The 19,136-nt window shown below is 36.0% G+C and overlaps 1 protein-coding gene across 1 annotated transcript; it reads right to left on the bottom strand.

Moving 5' to 3' along the window:
- Nucleotides 1–1,009: 1,009 nt before the first annotated feature.
- mmp2 (matrix metallopeptidase 2) lies at nucleotides 1,010–18,873 on the bottom strand. Its single transcript, XM_038302966.1, has 13 exons — nucleotides 18,579–18,873; nucleotides 18,184–18,410; nucleotides 15,697–15,845; nucleotides 14,673–14,801; nucleotides 13,827–14,000; nucleotides 13,043–13,216; nucleotides 12,210–12,383; nucleotides 11,790–11,945; nucleotides 11,556–11,682; nucleotides 6,225–6,361; nucleotides 5,551–5,710; nucleotides 5,130–5,239; nucleotides 1,010–2,130 (listed from the first exon to the last, which is right to left on the bottom strand). Exons 1-13 carry the CDS (start codon nucleotides 18,729–18,731, stop codon nucleotides 2,027–2,029), a joined length of 1,974 nt encoding a protein of 657 aa, XP_038158894.1. The 5' UTR covers nucleotides 18,732–18,873; the 3' UTR covers nucleotides 1,010–2,026.
- Between the last annotated feature and the right edge of the window lie 263 nt (nucleotides 18,874–19,136).

Consider the following 19,136-nt stretch of genomic DNA (forward strand, 5'->3'; position numbering starts at 1 on the left):
GAGAGTAAATACAAACGCAGGAATCTGACGTATAGCGCAGCATAAGGTACTCATAAAAACTTATCCCTACTAATTACCACAAGATGGCGCCATTTCACACAAGATTTCTGTTCAGACACCAATAAGTTTTTATATGATCTGTGGTTGTTGGCATTAGTAGCATGACTTAAAATACAAATAAACTGTAATTAATACATTCATGGAAATAATTATTAGATTATTCTTATTTTTATCTTTTGTCTATTGTATTCTCAATTCAATAAAGCTACATTTAGAATAAGAAACTGAGGAAAACAAAGGATATTTTCTTACAAGGACTATAAGATACCTAATATAAATTCATGCTGTTTGAACATATTTTTTTATGTTAAAACCATTTCAGTTACTTTTTAAGCGAGATGAAGGGAGGAGTGACTATAATGTTGTAAGAAACATAAAATGCATGGGAATTTCTATTAGTGTTGGAGTCCATTACTTTTTCCACACATTCTTCAACTTTATGTGGAAATAATGACCACTTGGAAGCATTGTTTTTCAACTTGAATGTCCCCTCCCCCTTAATGCCTCCGTCTCTTCTCAGAACGTAATTATTAGAATTGCTCTAATCAGCATTTTCCTCCATGTGCTTCTAACTTGACTCTTGCTTCGAAGTACAAATTGCAAAGCAATATCCAATTATTTGGTAAATCTGCTTATCAGACTTCAGTTTGCAAACATTAACTGCTTTTGTTAGATGAAATAAAAGCACAAATAATGAGTAAGTAACCACTACTAAAATACCTACCTATTTGTCTCATGGTCATCTTTACAGGTTATTATCCATAGAAAATCTACATGGTGTTTTGTCTAACCACGTTGTCATTAACAGTATTTTTTTAAACTTTAGAATCCTTAACAGAGCAATACCTCTGAGCATAAGCATTCCTCTAGAGAAGTTAAATTGTTGCTGGATAGCAAGCTTAAAGGTAATAGTTTTTCATGATACGTGTCAGTTTTTTTGAAAACCATATAGTTAAAACAACCTTTTTTATTGATGACAGTGACAAAGTGCACAAGCTTTAGACAAAAATACAGGACACAATGACTATATTGTTAAAACCTAGAAAAGAATCTTAATATAAAAACACAAGTAAACAAAACTACTGCAGTATTCTTGTTATTGTTCCATCATGGAGCAAACCTATATAGCCTCTAAAGGCAACCTGTGCCTTATTTGCCTTGTAAATCTGTCTGCACATTTATTGAAGAGTAATGCAACAGAGATTTCAGGAATGTCTGATCTCCTTGTTGTTAAATTCCCTTCTATATCCTATAAAAAGTGCTAACCAAAAAAGAATAGCAAACCTTTAAATGCTACTTTCTAACATCCCGACGGTACTAAGTACTCCCATCACACAAAGCCACAAAATATAAAATGCCCACTATACATGTAGGTCTATATGCAAAAAGCAAATTCTGAAAGCACCATTCTCGGTCACATTGTGCATGTTCATTTTCTGCACAAGGAGAACATTTCATACAACTGATACATTTTAATATAGATGTGCTTTTTACACCTGATACAGAAGTAACCCCAAACCAATATGCTTTTTCCATATGCTGTAAAACAATTTTTAGGATTTTCCAAAAAAAAAAAACTCAATATTTCTTGGCACAGTATAATACTGCAATGCATTGTTGACATACCTGATGTCTGTTCCTTAAAAATATGATAAAACAGGGATTCATATTTATATATTTTTTAAATTGCATTGCAGTTGTAAAATTAAAAATCACACAGAAACAAAGCAAATTACCAGTTGCATACATTTAGCCCGTATAGAAGGTCTTGAATTGCCATTCTACTCAGGCTGAGACTGGTTATACAGGCTGGAGGTACATGTGTCCAACAGAAGCGAACAGAGTTGCCAGGATTAAAAAAAAAAATAACAGTGTGCACTGCAGCAACCTCAAATTGTGTGCGATAAACATTGATGACCTAGCAAGACCATCATCACCTGCAGCCTGAAACATTTAGGGTCAATGTTCAGCAGCCAAGCCAGTCCTTTGTGATTTCTCCCAACTTAACGATCTTCAAACTGCTGTCCTCTAGTTTGAAATAGTGGTTTCCTTTGAAGAAATAGCTGTAATCTGTGAAGATAGGAGCATAGCATTCACTAAGTTTCGGGGTTTAAATATTAAGTTTTTCTTTTAAACAGCTTTTGCTAAAATGGGAAATAAGAGGTAATAATGAAAAAAAAAAACACAACTTTTCAAAATTATGAAGAGTATAACAATTTACATCACAATTTCAGACAAGCAATCAATCTCTGCTGAAAAATTTGAGACTGTAGAATATGTTGATTAAGTTGTACACAGAGGCACCTCTGTAGATGGTAACAGGCTTGCTTTATATAAAAGTGTGTGATGCTTGAATGAATGTTAGTAGAGCAGTGATGGAAAACTCCTGGGCAAAGATTTGCATAGCCACTAAAACCTCATGAACACGTGGCTAACTGTAAGTAACAGCCTTGTAATTCACCTCTATGAAGCGTTCATATCGGATATTTAAGAAATACTTTAGAAACCAGCAGATTCCACTCTTGCTCATTCTAACATTTTCCTGATTACGTAAGTTTACTAAAATCACCTTTGCAAGCTAAATTCCAAAATGATTTACACTAAGATTATAATGCATTTTAAATCACTTGCAAATGACCAGGTTATGACGTCATGGCGTCTGATTCTGTTAATTTAAAACATCTGTCTAAATAACAGTGACACCTGGAGAATTAATTTAAGAAAATACCTGAAACAAGCTGCATTTGTTTGTGACATAGTGAAAATATCAAATGGATTTGATGAAAATATCAGCGATAAAACTGTGAAGCTTGATAAGTCTAATGGATCCTAGGGTAAAGGTTTCTGATCCTTGGATATGCAATGTTCATCTGATCAAGCAAAGACACAAAAATATTAGCATAATAAAAAGTAGGGAGATGGCAGCATCATACTGTGGGGTTTTACTGCAAGAGGGACTGATTAACCTCACAAATTATGTTTAATTAATTAAAAGTTGGGTAAAAATCTGGCTTAATTGGAAATAGCTGTGGACTTCAAAACAAATGGTGGCTTAAGAGCAACAGAATTAACATCACAGAGTGGCAGCCTCATTAAGATTTTGTTAGTGTAGCTTAATAGATCCTATCCTACAAAACTGTGCCAGTTCTGTAAAGAAGACAGCAGCGTAGGAGGCTTGTGTTGAGGAATGTTCAAATAGTTTGGCTGACGTCATAAAGCAAAGCCCATTGAAGTTAACTTTAGAATTCAAAGACAGTTTTGAATAGTCTCAGATAATTATCTTATTGTTTTGACACAACAGACATAGGTTTAGTTTTTCCTAACTAATCAAAAACAAGAAACGCTTAGTCTAATTCAATGTCAGTAAATGGTTATTGGCATTAGTATACACTGTATTCAAATATCTGGTTTCAGCTGGTTTTACTGGAACATCCTGAAGGCAATGTGGCCATGGACCATTATGTATTGTTCACTAGCACTTAATTACAGAGTGAACAACATAAAGCAGCTGCTCTGTCTTCCATAAGGGTAAACAGATCATAGCTTTTCTGCAGGCCTAACAGTCTTGCTCTAGTTGCATTCTTGGAGTTTTCTGCAGCCATTTCCTTTAAAACAGGTTTTCTGATATCTGAACGGAGCTTTAAATGAGATAAGGTAAGGTTCAATATAAAAAAGGCAGATAGGCATATTAAACCATTGTTTCAGATGGCATAATTCTTAACAATATCAAGGTACTGTATGTACAGATGAGAGAACAGTTGAGAACAGTGATTGGTCTTTTTGTTTTTGTTTTTTATTTAGGAGTTAGTCTACATGTGGGTAAGGTTCTATATATGTATCATGTGGTGTAATGTGTGAGATCATGGGACTGTACCTTTCTTTTATTCAATCTTTTCAATGCTGTTATGAAAGACAGCAGAAGTTCTCATAAAAAATGCCTACTGAATATTTTTTTACTGAACTGTTATTCCCATGGTACATATTACAGTAAATGGAAAAGAGATAGCACCAAAAATGCAGGGAAAGGTTAGAAAAAGATGATTTAGCTACTTAATTTTAAACAGCTGAATGCTTAAATTATTTGATTGTAAAATAAATAAATTATTGATAATTTCTCTTAAATGTCCTTAAAGAATAAACTAGCTCCTAAGATGAGGTATAGTCATATAAATATAAGGAACAATGTCTAATCATTGAAAAAACATACTAGTGGCTGCACTCTGATTGAAGCAGTACTTTAGATTTACAAATGAAAAAAAAAAACAAAAAGGCAGAAAAAAAGTTTGTTATGACCAGTTTCACATAGAGGAAAAATATGTTTTGTTTTGACTCCAGAAGGTTTCTTATTTGGAGAACGCTTTTTCCTTATTTATATAAGCAGAGGGGGAGTTTGACAAATGGAAAAAAAAACTTGGATCTCACTGCAGAATAGTGAGAACTAGCAGCACTGTAACTGTGGTTGAGATTCACAGCCTCTGGTGTATTAGGAGTCAGGTTGCATTAAGAGACACAATTCCAAACTTTCTGATGAGATTTTTCCTGCAGTCTTCTGATGGCTGAATGCCTGTCTAATTGCTAAGCTAGCACAACTTCTACTTAGCTCTTTTAAAACTGCAGAATACAATAGTTTATATCACTGGTTGCAGTAAAGAAAAAAATCCTATAAAACTTCTTAAAAATGTTTTCTGTATGTGTAGTACAATATATTTGGTATTCAAATCCCACAAAATTGATATTATTTTTGTAGACCTATTTTGATGTGACCTGTATGCTGCAGCAGGACTTTATGTGAAAAGCTAATTAGTAGGAAAGGAAGGCCCACTAAAAACTGCTCAACCTAGTCAGAACAGTAACATGGATGCTAAAATCCTAAACTCAGAAAGCATTTGGAGGGTTTCTCACTTGGCTGTGGGCTCCAAGTTCTTATTTTTTAATTTTTTAAGAGAATGCCTGTTGGAGTGATTTCAAAAATTGGTTTTCATTAATGATGGGTGTGTTCAATATTCTGCCAGAGCACAAAACCAGAGATGCCAGAGATTTGCATTCATTCAATATGACTTAAAAATTACCAATTCCACTGAGACTAAAAGCAGAGTCAATGGCATCGGGAATGCCATTCCAGGAGTCAGCGATAAATTTAGGGAAGCCAGGATCCATCGTCTTGGTATTTTCATCATATCTGTAAAAAAAAAGTAACAATGAGAAATGAAAACACATCTATTTACACACATCTTTTCATTTGGAGGAGCATTATTTTCCCTGAAGACTGCAGATAAAACTCTGAGTCAACAATCCAAATTCCCATGGTGTTTAAGCACTAACAGATGTGGAAGGGCTCATGGTGTAGTTCGGGGTTTACCAAACACTAACTTAACCCAGATGGAGCACCAGTCATGCTTTCAACAGATTTGACATCAACTGTATAATCTCAGGCGGGTGGGAGGTTGGTTACAACTTTGCAAATGTTTAATAAAATATCCACAGTCTTACCTCCAGAATTTGTCCCCAGAAAACAAGTAAGTCTTCCTGTTCTTCCTAAAGTTGAAGGCAGCATCGATCTGCTGGACGTCTGATGGGAGGCCGAGGCTGGAGAGCCTTTTCGGGTAACCTCTTTCCAGCTCATCGGCTCTGTAAATCCACATCTCATCACCTGAGATCGAAGGAGAGCATCCAGGGGAAGAATACGTGTCATATAGAGCCCTTCATTGAGTTTCGTGTACAGAAGATAACTTTTAAAGAGTATTTTTGTCTTATAAGCAGGACCTATTACTCGCGGATTTAGTCTTAATCCAGACATATTTTCTGAAAAATATTAACAGAAAGTTTTCCAAACAAACTTAAAGCCTTCAAGGCAATGTAAAATACTAAGTAACCCAATATTGAAGGATATTTTTATATAAATGTAATACTTAGAATGTTTGAGAAACCACTAATGCTTATGGTGAACCATCTTAAAGTACGCACAAAGAACTAATGCTGAGCCAAAATTCCTAAACGTCCTTGGCTTCAGAAGTGGATGATCAAGTGAGAAGTGATGGTAAAGTAGTAAGAATAACACTTTATATAATGCATCATAAAGGAGAATTGCCCTTAAGGATCAGGGATTAATACCCAGAGGGGCACGGGTTGGTTATTTTCAAAGTTTTTTTTTATTTCCTGCAAACCTGAGAAGAAGACTGTTTTCTCCTCCACTGGGTTTTCATAGGCAGCATCTATCTTCGCAGGCAGGTCAGGCCAGTAGGTGGCCACCAGCATAGGGCCAGTGGGTTTGCTTCTGAAGTTGACTGACCTGAACAGGAACCTGAAAGAAAGAGAAGCAGATAGTGAGTGATCGTACAACAGACAAGTTGTGTAAAGCAATGAGTCTGATAGGAAAACCAACTCAGAAAGGGATTTATCAGAAGTTGGGGGAAGAGCCTGTGGGTGTGAGTTCTAAAGTTTAGTACAAGTGCTTCACTGGGCCAGCCAGCCACAATGGCCTGATTCATGAGCATCTGGTTCTCATTAGAACCAAGGCTGCAGACGCCAGCAGAACAAGACCCATCCTGCCTGGATTTTCAATAAGCAGCTGCAAAATAACAGCAGTAGATCCCTGAACTATTTTCCACTGACCTATTTTTCAAATAGGAAAATAGATGTCAATAGCATAAAATCATCTTGATAATTATTTAAGAGAACAAGTAAAAAGCAGATGTCTTCCTGATCTAACTTTACATTTTCTTCCTGAAGAAACCAACTCAGGGAGAGTTCTTCACAGTAGAAGTTCTGAAACTTTCCAGCTTCTAAAACATAAAATGTTGCCATAACAAACTAACGGCCCAAATCATTGCTTCTGCATACAAACGTTTCTGAAAACTTTAATAATATTACTATCAGTAACCAAAGTAGTTGGTTTCGTCTATTTTGAAAGGAACTAGAGGTAGGATTAGGAAATGAGACTCATGAGTGACATGACTGGCACTTTGGGTAACTGCAGCCTCCAGCCAAGCCGGCACAGCAGCATGCAGAAACTCTGCACTGGTGATGCTTTAACGCTGTTTACCACGGCATGGTTTACAACAAGACTACGCAAATTTTATGACATCAACAAGCACCATGTCAGGCAACGAAGTCTTTAAAACAACCGCTTCTTCTTTTATTGCTACTAATACTGAAAGAACCACAATCGTCTATTAAAGCTGCTGAGGGGGGTGCATGCAGTGTCAATTGATGTGACATCCATAGCGGGAAATTTGGTCCACGAATTGCAGCGTATTAGGCAGCACACCCGCTCATCAAGACAGTGGGGAGATAGGTGGGTGATGTTTTTGGTTTTTAACGCTTAATCACCCATTAGTGTAAAAAGCTGGACATGCACTTGTATATGTTGACTATTCCTACCCCTAGTTCCTTTAAATAACACTTTTGTATCTTTAGGCACTTTAAAATAAATATTTAATCTTTGGTTTATTTTATCTGGTCATCTTAAAACCCCATACTGTTTAATCAAGGACCCAAATTCAGGGCACAACCCCATCTCGGGAATCAGCATCCTTTTACTACATTTATATCATTGTAACGTTATTACTTTTGGCATATTATGCAACAGTTAGACTGATTTTATTATCTTTTTTGCATAACACTGATGCTATAATGGTGTTACAAAAGCTCTCTATCAGTGAAGCCTGATAGTTAACTGTGATGCTGTCAAAGACAAACATTTTCTATTTGTAATCTGGTCATGTTTTAAAACCAATAAATTAACTATATATAAAATAGACATACTTATGGAGATGTATGGTAACTCATTGTGTTCAGTCAAACCTTGAGGTCTCAAACTGACAGAAACTGGTGCACATGTAAAGTGTTGGAATTCATGAAAACCTTTATTATCAGTAAAAAGTAAAATATAGATCTCTACAGATTAATTATATTTAGTACTCAGAGTTAGTCCTACACATTATTGATCTTTGGCCGGTCCAAGGGGGAAGGAGGAATATTCAGCAGAACCTTACAACCTGGCTGGAAACAGCAGCTCTTGTTTTCATCACAGCTGCTGTATAAATTCGTCCTTAAACCATCACAATATAATGTGACTGACGGACCCATTTTGTGCCATTGATCACACAAATAGCACCAAAAATGAAGTTGTAGGCAAGTTTAGCATAAAAGGCACAAGACAGAATAAGATTATTGGATCTGTGTTGCCATAGCTGAGTAGTGAATAAAGTCCATTGCAAGTAGTGCATGTGTTGTAAATGTGGTGTCTCAGAATTATGGCCGCTTGGTTTTACTGGGTGATAAGAGTATATATATATATATATATATGAAAAGGGGTTCTTTAACTAAATCAGTGTATCCTTCTTTTGCAAACCCTTTCTACATGAGGCTTTCCAGATCAATACCATGTAAAAATTCGAATGAATTACACTTATAAATCTGGCTTATGCCAGGTTAGCTTCTAAGTACTACGATGAAAAAAAACATAATATTTGGTTAAACCTTGTTATAAGTCAATGGGTTAATTTTGCAAACATGTACCAATCTTATGAGTGCTTCATACTTTTTCTAATAATAACTATGCATTTACCAGACAGAGAAGAATGCCATGGTTCCTGCAGCTAACAATTACAGTTATCAGATTCCTTTCAGTACAGTACGATTATCACTGTGGTGACGTTTGTGCAAAGCTTTTGAAGTAATGCATTTGTAATTTTTTGTAAAAGAGTTCTTTTTTTAATTATTATAATATTATATATATATATTTTTTTTTAAAGTTAGTTTTTTAAGCCTGCTTCTTGTTCTTGTTGATAGAGTTGTTAAGTTGTTAAGTCCTGTTTATCAGTCAGTGATTAAATTGTTGATGATGTTGACATTTTCTTGTATTTTTTGTAGACCAAAACGTTGATACCAAGAATTAATGTAATAATTTCAAGGGCGTTTTACAAGCTTTTAATCAGAGTGCTGTTGTAGTGCTACTAAATAAAGGATATTTGTGTTAAAAATAAGCCTGCTAGATTCATAATAACTCAGAACAACATGGTATGTCTTGCTGCATGATTTTAATGCAAAATTACATGAACTTAATATCGCCTCATCAACACTTAAATTAATAGTAGAAATAATAAATTAAATAGCACTGATAAAATCATGTATACACACATTTAGCTAGATGTATGGCAAGATGTTAGAGGCAATGTGCTTAATCAGTAGGCTTCTCAAGCCGTTACTATGTGGTTTTAAAATTGTGTTTTCCTTAAGGCTCTAGACAGACAGACAGACAAGTTTATGCTAAGCTGGTAGAGTGCTAGGAGTATTACTCACTGCACCGTGTTAAGATCTGTGGGACCTCATACATGTGCTGATTCAGCTTGAGGAGAGGCTCCACTTTTACAATGAGTCAACAAAAACTTTAGCATTGCAGGCATGGCAGTACGAGTCTTTTTGAAGCTATAAAATTTTACTTGTAAAAGCCCTATGCAATAAAAAACAGTAGTATAACATTCAGGCAGCTCATTATTTGAGGAATTCATGGACACTTTTGTCTCAATGTTTTCTACCACTCACATTAATCTCACCTTATATTCTTCTGCTACATGGTTGCAATAAAAAAGAAAAAAACAAAAAATAAACTCAACACATAAAATATTTAGGGTTAAAATTGGAAGTAAGCAATAAACTGTCCTTTTATTTAAATTAATACCAATAAAAAAAATTCCTTTGAAGGGCTAGATGAAGCAAGAAAGGAGGTAACTCTCATATACTGTAAAAACAGTTTGCTTTCTTTCTCCTCCCTAATTCTTCCACAGTCAGAAGCTTTGAAGGGATTTAAGTTTCAGCTCAGCTTGATTTCAAACAACTGAGCCAAAGTTTCATGGTCCAAGGAGCACTCTTTTCACCGTTGTGCTGCTCTGGGGCACACTTTGAATGTGCACATAAAACTCACAGAAAGAGCAGACAAATGATTTCAAGTTCGGGAACCTAAGCTAGCGAAATCTTTTTTTTTTCCTTTTACTTATTATCCAAATGTTGACTGATAAACAGTGGAGTTACCTTTGTGTTTCCAACCAATTCCAATTAAATTCAAGAGGATAAAAAATAACCTTTATATTCACTTTCCAGCAATAAAATGTAAAGACCTTGTTAGTGAGTTTCAAGACCCTTTGAATGCATCTGTTGAACAGAATATGCTGGAAGTGTCAGGACTATAGACTTGAGTAATGCCTATTTTGTTTCTGAATGCACATTAAGTAGCTCATTTTTCTTTTCATGCTAATTTTGACATTTATTTAAACCAGAGGGTTACAGCCCAATAGAAATCTGGAAAACAATATATCGCATCTATCTGATTGTTAATAGATTTTTACAAACCTAAGCTCAAAGATCTATTGTGTTTTAATTACAAAAAAGATTATAGCCCTAGGCCATCTCTTTCATTTCAGCATTGTTTCTTCCTAACGTCTATGGAAATTCAGTTAGGTATTACTATTTTAACTGCGACCAATGATAGTTTTTGACATGAAACATATCCCCAATTCCCCCAGAATTGCAGTAGAAATGGAGCACAAGAGGACAAAATCTACTAGTCACCAATTTGCACCCTAAACAAGATTTATTTTGTTGCTATGTTGGTGCAATCAATATAGATTTGACATTTCCATGTGTTGAAAAAGTGCCCCTTGCTTGTTGAAGAGAATATTACCTCTCATGATGCAACTGCACAGGTCTTTTCTTTAATGGTGTAATACCTTATGAGGTTTGAAAGTTGTAAATATTAAAGTTATTTTAAGTGGAAAACGTCTATCTTTTAAGCAAAGGAGGGCAAACTGCACATCCTTTCATTACTGGGGCAGATCTAGGCTAGCCTGGCCAGACAGACTAATTGATGGTGTGCAAATTAGTCTGGAAAGGAGGGCGTAGAGCCCGTTTTTTAAAGGGAGGACTAAGAGAATCAAAATAAAAAGATACAATCAGATAACTACGGATGTAATTGAAAACTATAATGTCCTACAGTTGATAATTCTCAACATTTTACCTATATAAACAGCTCCCTTGGGACATCATCAAGGGCATCAATAAAACATTGTTCAGTCACAGCTGCAATCTTGACTGTTATGGTTTCAGATTGGTCAGGTCTCTTTTAGACAGGAGAGTATTGAGCCTTCCAGACTGACTTATGCTTCTTGGAGGTCAGTCTGGTTGGCCAGTCAAGATCTAAGCACCCATCATTTGTTGAAAACTGCCCAAATGTTTCTTGGTTTCTTATGGTGTGTTGCCACTGATCTCGGTGTCTGAGTCAATTTCCATAAGCAACGCTGCATTTCAGCAGCCATTCATACTATGTAACTGATTAGTCTTATACATTAATTTAGATTTAGTAAATCATCAATTGGGCATTAATATTTCTATGATGTATTAAAGCAACAATGAGCAGCTCGACTGCTTCCTTATTTGGTCTTAATATCAACACATGCAGTAGCTTTCCTAAAACTGCATATAACACTTAAAAGTATTACCTGTCTTTGAAGAAAAAGGTTTCTCCTCTGATTTGTGCAACAGCATCAAAAACAACAGGATCTTTACAAATGTCCATTGGAGTTACCGGACCCTGGGTTGGCGGCAAAGGCTTGTCGGTGGGCACACCTGTCGTCATATACAAAAAGGAAATTGAACCAACCCCCTACTCTGTTCCTCAGTTTAATAAGTTTTTTTTTTTTTTTTTGAGGAAAATTTTTAAAATGTCTTCTCACCATAGAGCTCTTGGATGCCTTGGATATCGTCATGAGAAAGTCTGAAGTCTTTAGTAAAAGTATAGATGGGAGCCATCAGAGCTCCTGGGTCCTGAGAATGCTCCAAACCAAGGGCGTGACCAAATTCATGGGCGGCCACCAGGAACAAGCTATAGCCTGAAAATAAGTACAGTCAAAAGAGATACTGAGCCATCTTTTATGCTTTCATAATAAATAGGACAAATTTATATCTACAATTCCAATCATCTTATATAAGTCTAAGTTTAAGCGGTACGTTGTGATTGTGCACCACGTTACAGGTAAACTTGAAGCTGGTGTAAAATAATACATACATATAACAATTCTTTGTTCAATGTGGTCTTTATATGATTGTAAATTTGATTTGGCAAATTGCCAAATTTGCCAAATCAACTGCCGCACCTTGGTCAGGACAGAAGCCCCATTTTCGGTCATCGTCATAATTCTTAGTGGTCGCACACCATCTCTTCCCATCACTGCGTCCAGAGGTAGTGCAGGAATCATAGCTGTCTCCAAGAAAGGTGAAAGGAAAGACGCAGGGGCTTCCCTCTGCATTTCCCCCCACTGTAGACATTGCTGTAAACCACAGAAAATGTTTTTAATGGTTTATGTGGAATAAACCTTAGAGTCTTATAAACTGATTCAAATGCCAAATTGTGTTTAGATGGACTGTAAAATATGTGTAAACAAGTGTAAAACAAACACCACAACACAACTGTCATCAGGTAATTCGTACCAGGAGGTGATTCAGAAGCAAAACAAAAACATATATTTTTTTTAGGGATTATCACAGCTTGGCATCACTGTTTCTGTGTATTCTAATTATTGTTCCTTTGTTAAAGCTGTGTTAGTAAAACAAAACAGAAAAAAATATATATTATCAGCGTGCAACGGCGTACCATCTTTTCTATTTAAACCTAAGAAGATTTTAAGAACCGAATGAAACTAAGGCAGAGCAGATGAAAATAGTTTAACTGTGATTAAGCTAACCACAAGCAAGGCTGAGAAGCTTGCTTTCTGGATAGCAACCATGGAAAGGCATTACACAATTCCCACAAAGATAAACACAAAAGTAGCTTTTTCCACTGAGACAAACAAAAATGGTGACCCTTTAAAACAGTAAGCAAAGCAATGTGATGGTCAGAAACTTCCTTAAAGACCTAATAACTTTCCATATTACTGAGTAGTGTGATGATGTGTGGTTTGTATATCAGGGAGCAGAAAACAAGGCCTACCCGTTTCAGGGCAGAAGCCGTAGGACTTGTCTCGGTCATAGTCGTCTGTGGTGGCACACCAGCGATATCCATCATCCCGACCCTCGGTGGTGCAGCTGTCATAGCTTTCCCCCTGAAAGTTGAAGGGGAATTTACAAGGCGCGCCGTCTCCGTTACCACCAAGGGTAAAAAGTACTGTAAAAAACAAAAACAAAGGAAAATTTTAAGCTTTAGATGTCTGGATCGGTAATCATTTCTGACTACAAAATGGAAACTTCAGTATAACATGTTATGAGAAATGATTTAAGTACCCAGAGAAATGAAACGACAAAACACCAACCAACCTTTTCCATATCGATATTAGTAAACACAGAATTAGCAGCTCTATTGAAAATGATGCTCAAACATGTTCACATCCTCTAAAACAACATAGTACATGTGTAATTTGGTAGTTGCTTGAGCCTTGTATGCATATACCATGAACACTAGAGATAAAGAAAATGATTAGTAAAGCAGGGTGTTCTAAAGTGGGGCAAAAACTTGGAAAAGAAATGTTTCATAATTCACTCCCAAGCAAGACAGTAACATGCTTTCTTGGCATACAGTTCAACCTACTTTCTTCCCGCCCAAAACCACAGAAGAGTTTTGAGAGTGGAAATCATTGTTTTAATAATCTTTAAAAGTTTGAAATGCAACTAGGGAATATATCCCAGTTTTTGCCAAGTAATGGTTTCTTAGAGAATTGGAAAGAGACACTGCCAAGCCTTTACAAGTTCACAATTTGAGAAGTATGTGACAAGCTTACACTCGTGAGGGCAGAAGCCATATTTGCCATCTTCATCAAAGTTGTAGGTGGTGGAGCACCACAGGAATCCATCATCTCGTCCCTGAGATGTACAGGTGTTGTACTCGGTGCCCATGAACAGAAAAGGGAACTTACAGAACTCTCCTTCAGCATTGCCAAACTTCACTTTCACCACTGTAAGGGGGAAAAAAAGGTACTTAATTAAATAGCTTATTTACACAACATAAATGATTTGCTAAGTAAAAGAGAGGCCATCGATTTTGAATCACATATCTTAAATCAAGCTGCTTTTTAAAAGAAACAAATGCAGAATTGTTACCAGTACATTAAAGGTGAATATAATACGATAATATGAAAGAAATTGGCATTTACAAAAGATGTTTTATTTTACTTAAGGATCAAGACTATATAAATGTAGTGCTGAATGCTGGAGCAAATCTATCTAGGTCACTGAGTGTGATTCCAAAATGTTTTCAATGGAGATTTTATTTCATCTAATTGTCTTCCAGATGGCTTCAACTTCTCGTATAAAGTGCCAGTTAACTCAGACAAAGATTGAATTGATTAAAAGAAAATAACTTAAAACTGTATCAAAATGATCAGGTTCAAAATCTCACCTAATATACTATAGCTGGAAAATCTTCAACATTAATATGATTGCAGTAAATGTGGTCTTCATCTTTATTGTTGATGGAGAAACCCATTAATCATAAGCAAATTGAGCAAATCTAAACCAAAGGCTTATTTCCACTGCAGAAGCATACTGTATATCATTAACTAACTTTAAGTTAAGAAGACACAAAGCAAGTATTACTGTTTTGTGTGAATTAATGATGGCTGTATTACCTTGGCCCTCTCCTAAAGTCCATTGCTCATCATCATCGAAATGGGAATCTCCCCCAATCCCTGGTCCTGGTGCAAAGGCATGAGCCAACAGGCCATCTTTCCCATCAAATGGATAACCGTCTCCATGTTCTGTTGACAACACAATTACATAATAAACACAATAAAGATTACACAATTCAAAAACAACTTATTTTCCTAACACTAACATTATCATAGTCACCATAACAGCAATTCTAAGTCCTTCAAATTAAATTTGTTTTTCTTTCACTGTAATTACTAGATTCTTTCTCAAAGTAGTTGGCTATGGCGAGACAGGGTTGATATTACAACACAGCAGAGGTCATTCCAGCTAAAATAAGCCCTTGATATTTACTTAGAGAGACCACAGTTACCACTTTTCTATTGTTCGCTTCTTAAACATATGATTGTTTGATGCAGTCACCATAAAAACATGTCTGTCAGTGGTCTATTGCAAACAGTCAACAGACATGAACTTTTGCTCAACTGTTTTCAAGATAGAAAGGTGGTGAAAGGTGTCATCACCCAGAAATTAGACAGTTTTAGGTAAAACAGTGTGTTGGTGAAGGGCTTCAGTTAAAACCTGTCAGGTAAACAGAAATGTGAAATTCTATTTTTCATATATATAATACAGAAGCCCACAAGAGCCTGCTCTCAAAGAAAAAAAACAAAAAAAAACAAAGTTGGTCCTCTTCCCTGATTTATGTAATTTGTGCCATAAGTGACTGTTTCTGTAACTTTATAACTATTGTGTAAAAGGCAAGGAAAACAATGTCAAACTGCTAATGTTGCTAATGCTACATCCACATAGAAGCGTACACACAAGTCAAAATCTCATGCGTACCATAACAACAAAAAATTAGTATGAAAACAGATCCAAATGAGATGGCTTTCTTTTCTTTGTAGAAACAAACAAATTTAAAGGGATTTAAACTACCAAGGATGGATCACCTGTCCAGCATCGTGAATAAGTTATATGAAATTCACATTCGAACACATATCATACCATTGCGCCCAAAATTAACCATGATGTCAGCCTCTCCATCCATAATGCGAGTAAAAGAAAGTGGTGTGACATCACTCCACACTTTGAAGGCTCTGTAGAAAGCATCATTTATGGTTTCCTCATCCAGATCAGGAGTGTAGCCCAGGATTCTACAAAGAGATGACAACTTGGAGTATAAAACGATATTACAAAAGCAGACAAGTTCCATAAAAAAACAAAATACATATTTGAAAGAATCACATAGCTCTCCTGTCTTCACTTGAATGGTAACATTGGCCAGTATGAGTCATCTCTGAATGACCTTTGTACAAACTGAGGATACTGACCATGTCCTTTTGTTGATAATAATGTTAGGACCCTGTGTTATTGTTTCTACCCTGGGGTTTCCTGCACAAACAACAGAACAGTTGGCCTGTAAAGACCATGACACATATAACCGCTTTTATAAATAAACTATGTCCATTATATTAACATAAACAAGATCAGAGCAAAGCTTTTAACATCAGAGGCGTAGACAGAAAATTTTTATGAGGGTGGCCAGGCAATAACCAATGTACACTGAGGGGTTGCCGAAAGTAGATAGGCACCAAAACCTCACGGTCAATCTACACTGTTCCAACAGGAAACTTAACGAGCAAAACATCCATATTTTCTAAATAAAGACAAACTATACTTTCCCACAGCCTTTGCTAACAAATAGACGCATATATTCAAACATCTGTGCTTTCTAGATAAGAGGTATAGTGGATAAAATTCTTTCAGGTTTGAGTTTTGGGCGAACATCTTTTCCATTGTCATTACTTACCTACTTTTATCAGTAATCATTCTGCATAAAATTTATATTTACAAGTACTAATATCTACATAAATTGATTATCTAAAATAGTTATTTATCTATGATTTCACTGAAGACTCATAGACGACTTGCAGACGCATCATTTTCTCTATACTCCATAAAACACAAAATCTAGTTCTGCTTGAATTCTGTACTTATCATCTTTAATGTTAGTATATAGATGTGCATAATTAACCATGGTGTTTTTGTTGTCATATAATTGTTAATATATGAAAAATTAAAATGTTTTGAATATTCCACTGTAGCCACTAAGGCAACAGTGAAATATACGAATGACAGAAAATTGTCTATAGAGCTACTTATATTCTATCGTTTCTAACACAATTTTATCTCAGATTCAAACAAATATTTCCCATGGTAGACTACGGCGATCATATTAGTGTAGCCACGTAGCCTACACACAGCTTATAAGTGATAAACATGATTTTTTTTAATCCACAAAGAAGCGCCGTCCTGTGGTTTTTCAACATGACGCTTCCTATGGCTTTTGCTTTTAACTCATGAGAGATAGAGACGCAGGAGGCTGAAGTATTGAATCTGTGGTCACAACAAACAGAGACAGCTATGCGGGCAACACAAGATGAAGCACTTTTACCAAAAAGAGAGGGCACGTCTGTGATTTGGTTACATTTTGGATTTAGGAAGTCCAACACGGAGCAGACAACGGTAATTTGCAAACTATGCTACAAGATTGTTCCCTTACCCGACGGCAATACATCACCTAAAGAAGAACCACGAAAAAGAATACATAAAGATCCAAAAAGTGCGATGTAAAGCAAGTTGTGAAATTTGACCTTTAAGTTTGACAGAAACAACATTTCTACATCGATAATGAAAAAACTGTTTAGTTAAATTCAACCCTGATTTATTTAATTTTGCAAATTTTTTTTTGCTATTTTGTTATGCAAACTTTGCACTACATGGTTACAGTTTTTAGAAACTTGAAAAACTATTTATTTTTGTAACTATCTTTCGTTCAAAAATGTGTGCTTTTCTACTCAGAAACTTAAGAAACTAAACATTAGTGCACTTTTTGGTAATTAAATTTAAATACCTGTAGGATTTTGAAAAATTGTGAAGGTAGACGTACCTCCGCCTCATTTTATGCATATATATTGCTGCACTACAATTTATTTTTCTAATTGGTGACAGTTCTATAAATTTCGCTTCAAAATGAAGTCGAAAAAGTAAGCAATTATATTGGAATGTCGTATTTTTCAGAGATTATTGTGTTAAAAAATAGTCCATATTGTGATATATGATTTTTTTCCAGATCATCCAGCACTAGTTGCCACCATCTGTATTAGAGAGAAATAAATGGTGGCCATTGATTGGCTAAGGGGTGGTCATGGCCACCCCTGGCCTCCCATCTAGCTACGCCCCTGCTCAACATGTTCTGTATCTGGAAGCACAAAATAAAAGCAAACCAAGCTAAAGGGAGCTTCTAAAGGTTCAGTTGGGGGAAAGTACCATTTGAAAGGCTTTGATTCATCTAAATGTTTTTGTTTTGCTGTTGTTGTCTTTTTTTTTTTTTTTTACACAATAACATACAGGAAGACAATAGAACAACCAAATGAACCCAACATGGCTTATAGGTGTGTTTGCAGTTAACAAAACTTGAATGCATCTGACCTGTAGGTAATGTCCTTCTTCTGCCACTTGGGTCTCCTGTGGAAGAAGTTATAATTGGCCACATCTGGGACACCGCAGCGGGGCTTTTTCATAATCTCCACCGTTTTGACATCTATTTCTCCAGTTTCTTGCAGGGAGAAAAACTTTTGCATTTTCTTCAAAGTGTCTTTAAGCACCATAAGGTTGCATCTGTCTTGTGGGCATCCATAAAACTTATTCAGATAGTGCTACAAGAGAAATGCAAGATTAAAAAAAATAAATAAATGCAATTATTTTATTTTAATACAAAATAGCTTTTTTATTCATAAGCATACGTCGTGGCAATAAAAACAGATGGTTTCATATGCTTTTGATTGTATACTTAAAAACAAAATAATAACAAAAATCCAACTCACCAAAGCAACTTCTTTGTCTGTTCTCGGGGAGTCGTCTCCGGGAAACCTGATTATAGGAGATGGACGAGCATTTGTTGCTTGAAAGGCGATGAACTGAAGCAAAACAACTTTGAAAATAAACCGACGACAGCTAAGTATCGTCGGAGAACCCATTTTGGCAACCAAAACGCTCTTTTAGGTGTGGAAAATAAAGCTGCTTTGCAGTGGTTGTTGCTCTCAGTCCGTCTGCTTGTGCTGCTTTTGCTCGTCTGCAGATTTTTTTCCCTTTAACTGGACATCCTGCACAGCGGTTGCATGAACTTTCTTAGTTGTGCTTTTTTTTTTTTTCTCCGACGCTTTCTGCGCAGTCTCCATGCAGTTGAGGCGAGGGAGTACTTTAGATGCGAGATACATTTTTTGGTAATGATTTATTCTTTCTCTGATTCTGACCCCATCAGCAGAGGGGTAGCCAGAAAATTTTTAATAGGGGGGGGGGGGGGGGGGGGGGGGGCAGCGTGTTTTCATGGGGGCACAGAAAAACATGAAACAAAAAAAAAACAGGCCAAGGGATTCAAATAA

The sequence above is a fragment of the Cyprinodon tularosa genome, unplaced genomic scaffold (genome assembly GCF_016077235.1).
Source record: "Cyprinodon tularosa strain WSP-4 unplaced genomic scaffold, ASM1607723v1 ctg50, whole genome shotgun sequence".
In the NCBI taxonomy this organism is placed as follows: domain Eukaryota; kingdom Metazoa; phylum Chordata; class Actinopteri; order Cyprinodontiformes; family Cyprinodontidae; genus Cyprinodon; species Cyprinodon tularosa.

Excerpts from the sequence above, each read along its gene's own strand:
- mmp2 (XM_038302966.1), bottom strand. The coding sequence starts at position 18,731 with ATGGGTTCTCCGACGATACTTAGCTGTCGTCGGTTTATTTTCAAAGTT. Across the intron at positions 11,683-11,789 it reads AGGCATCCAAGAGCTCTATG|GTGTGCCCACCGACAAGCCT; the intron begins GTGAGAAGACAT and ends ATATGACGACAG. Across the intron at positions 5,240-5,550 it reads TCTGGGGACAAATTCTGGAG|ATATGATGAAAATACCAAGA; the intron begins GTAAGACTGTGG and ends TTTTTTTTACAG.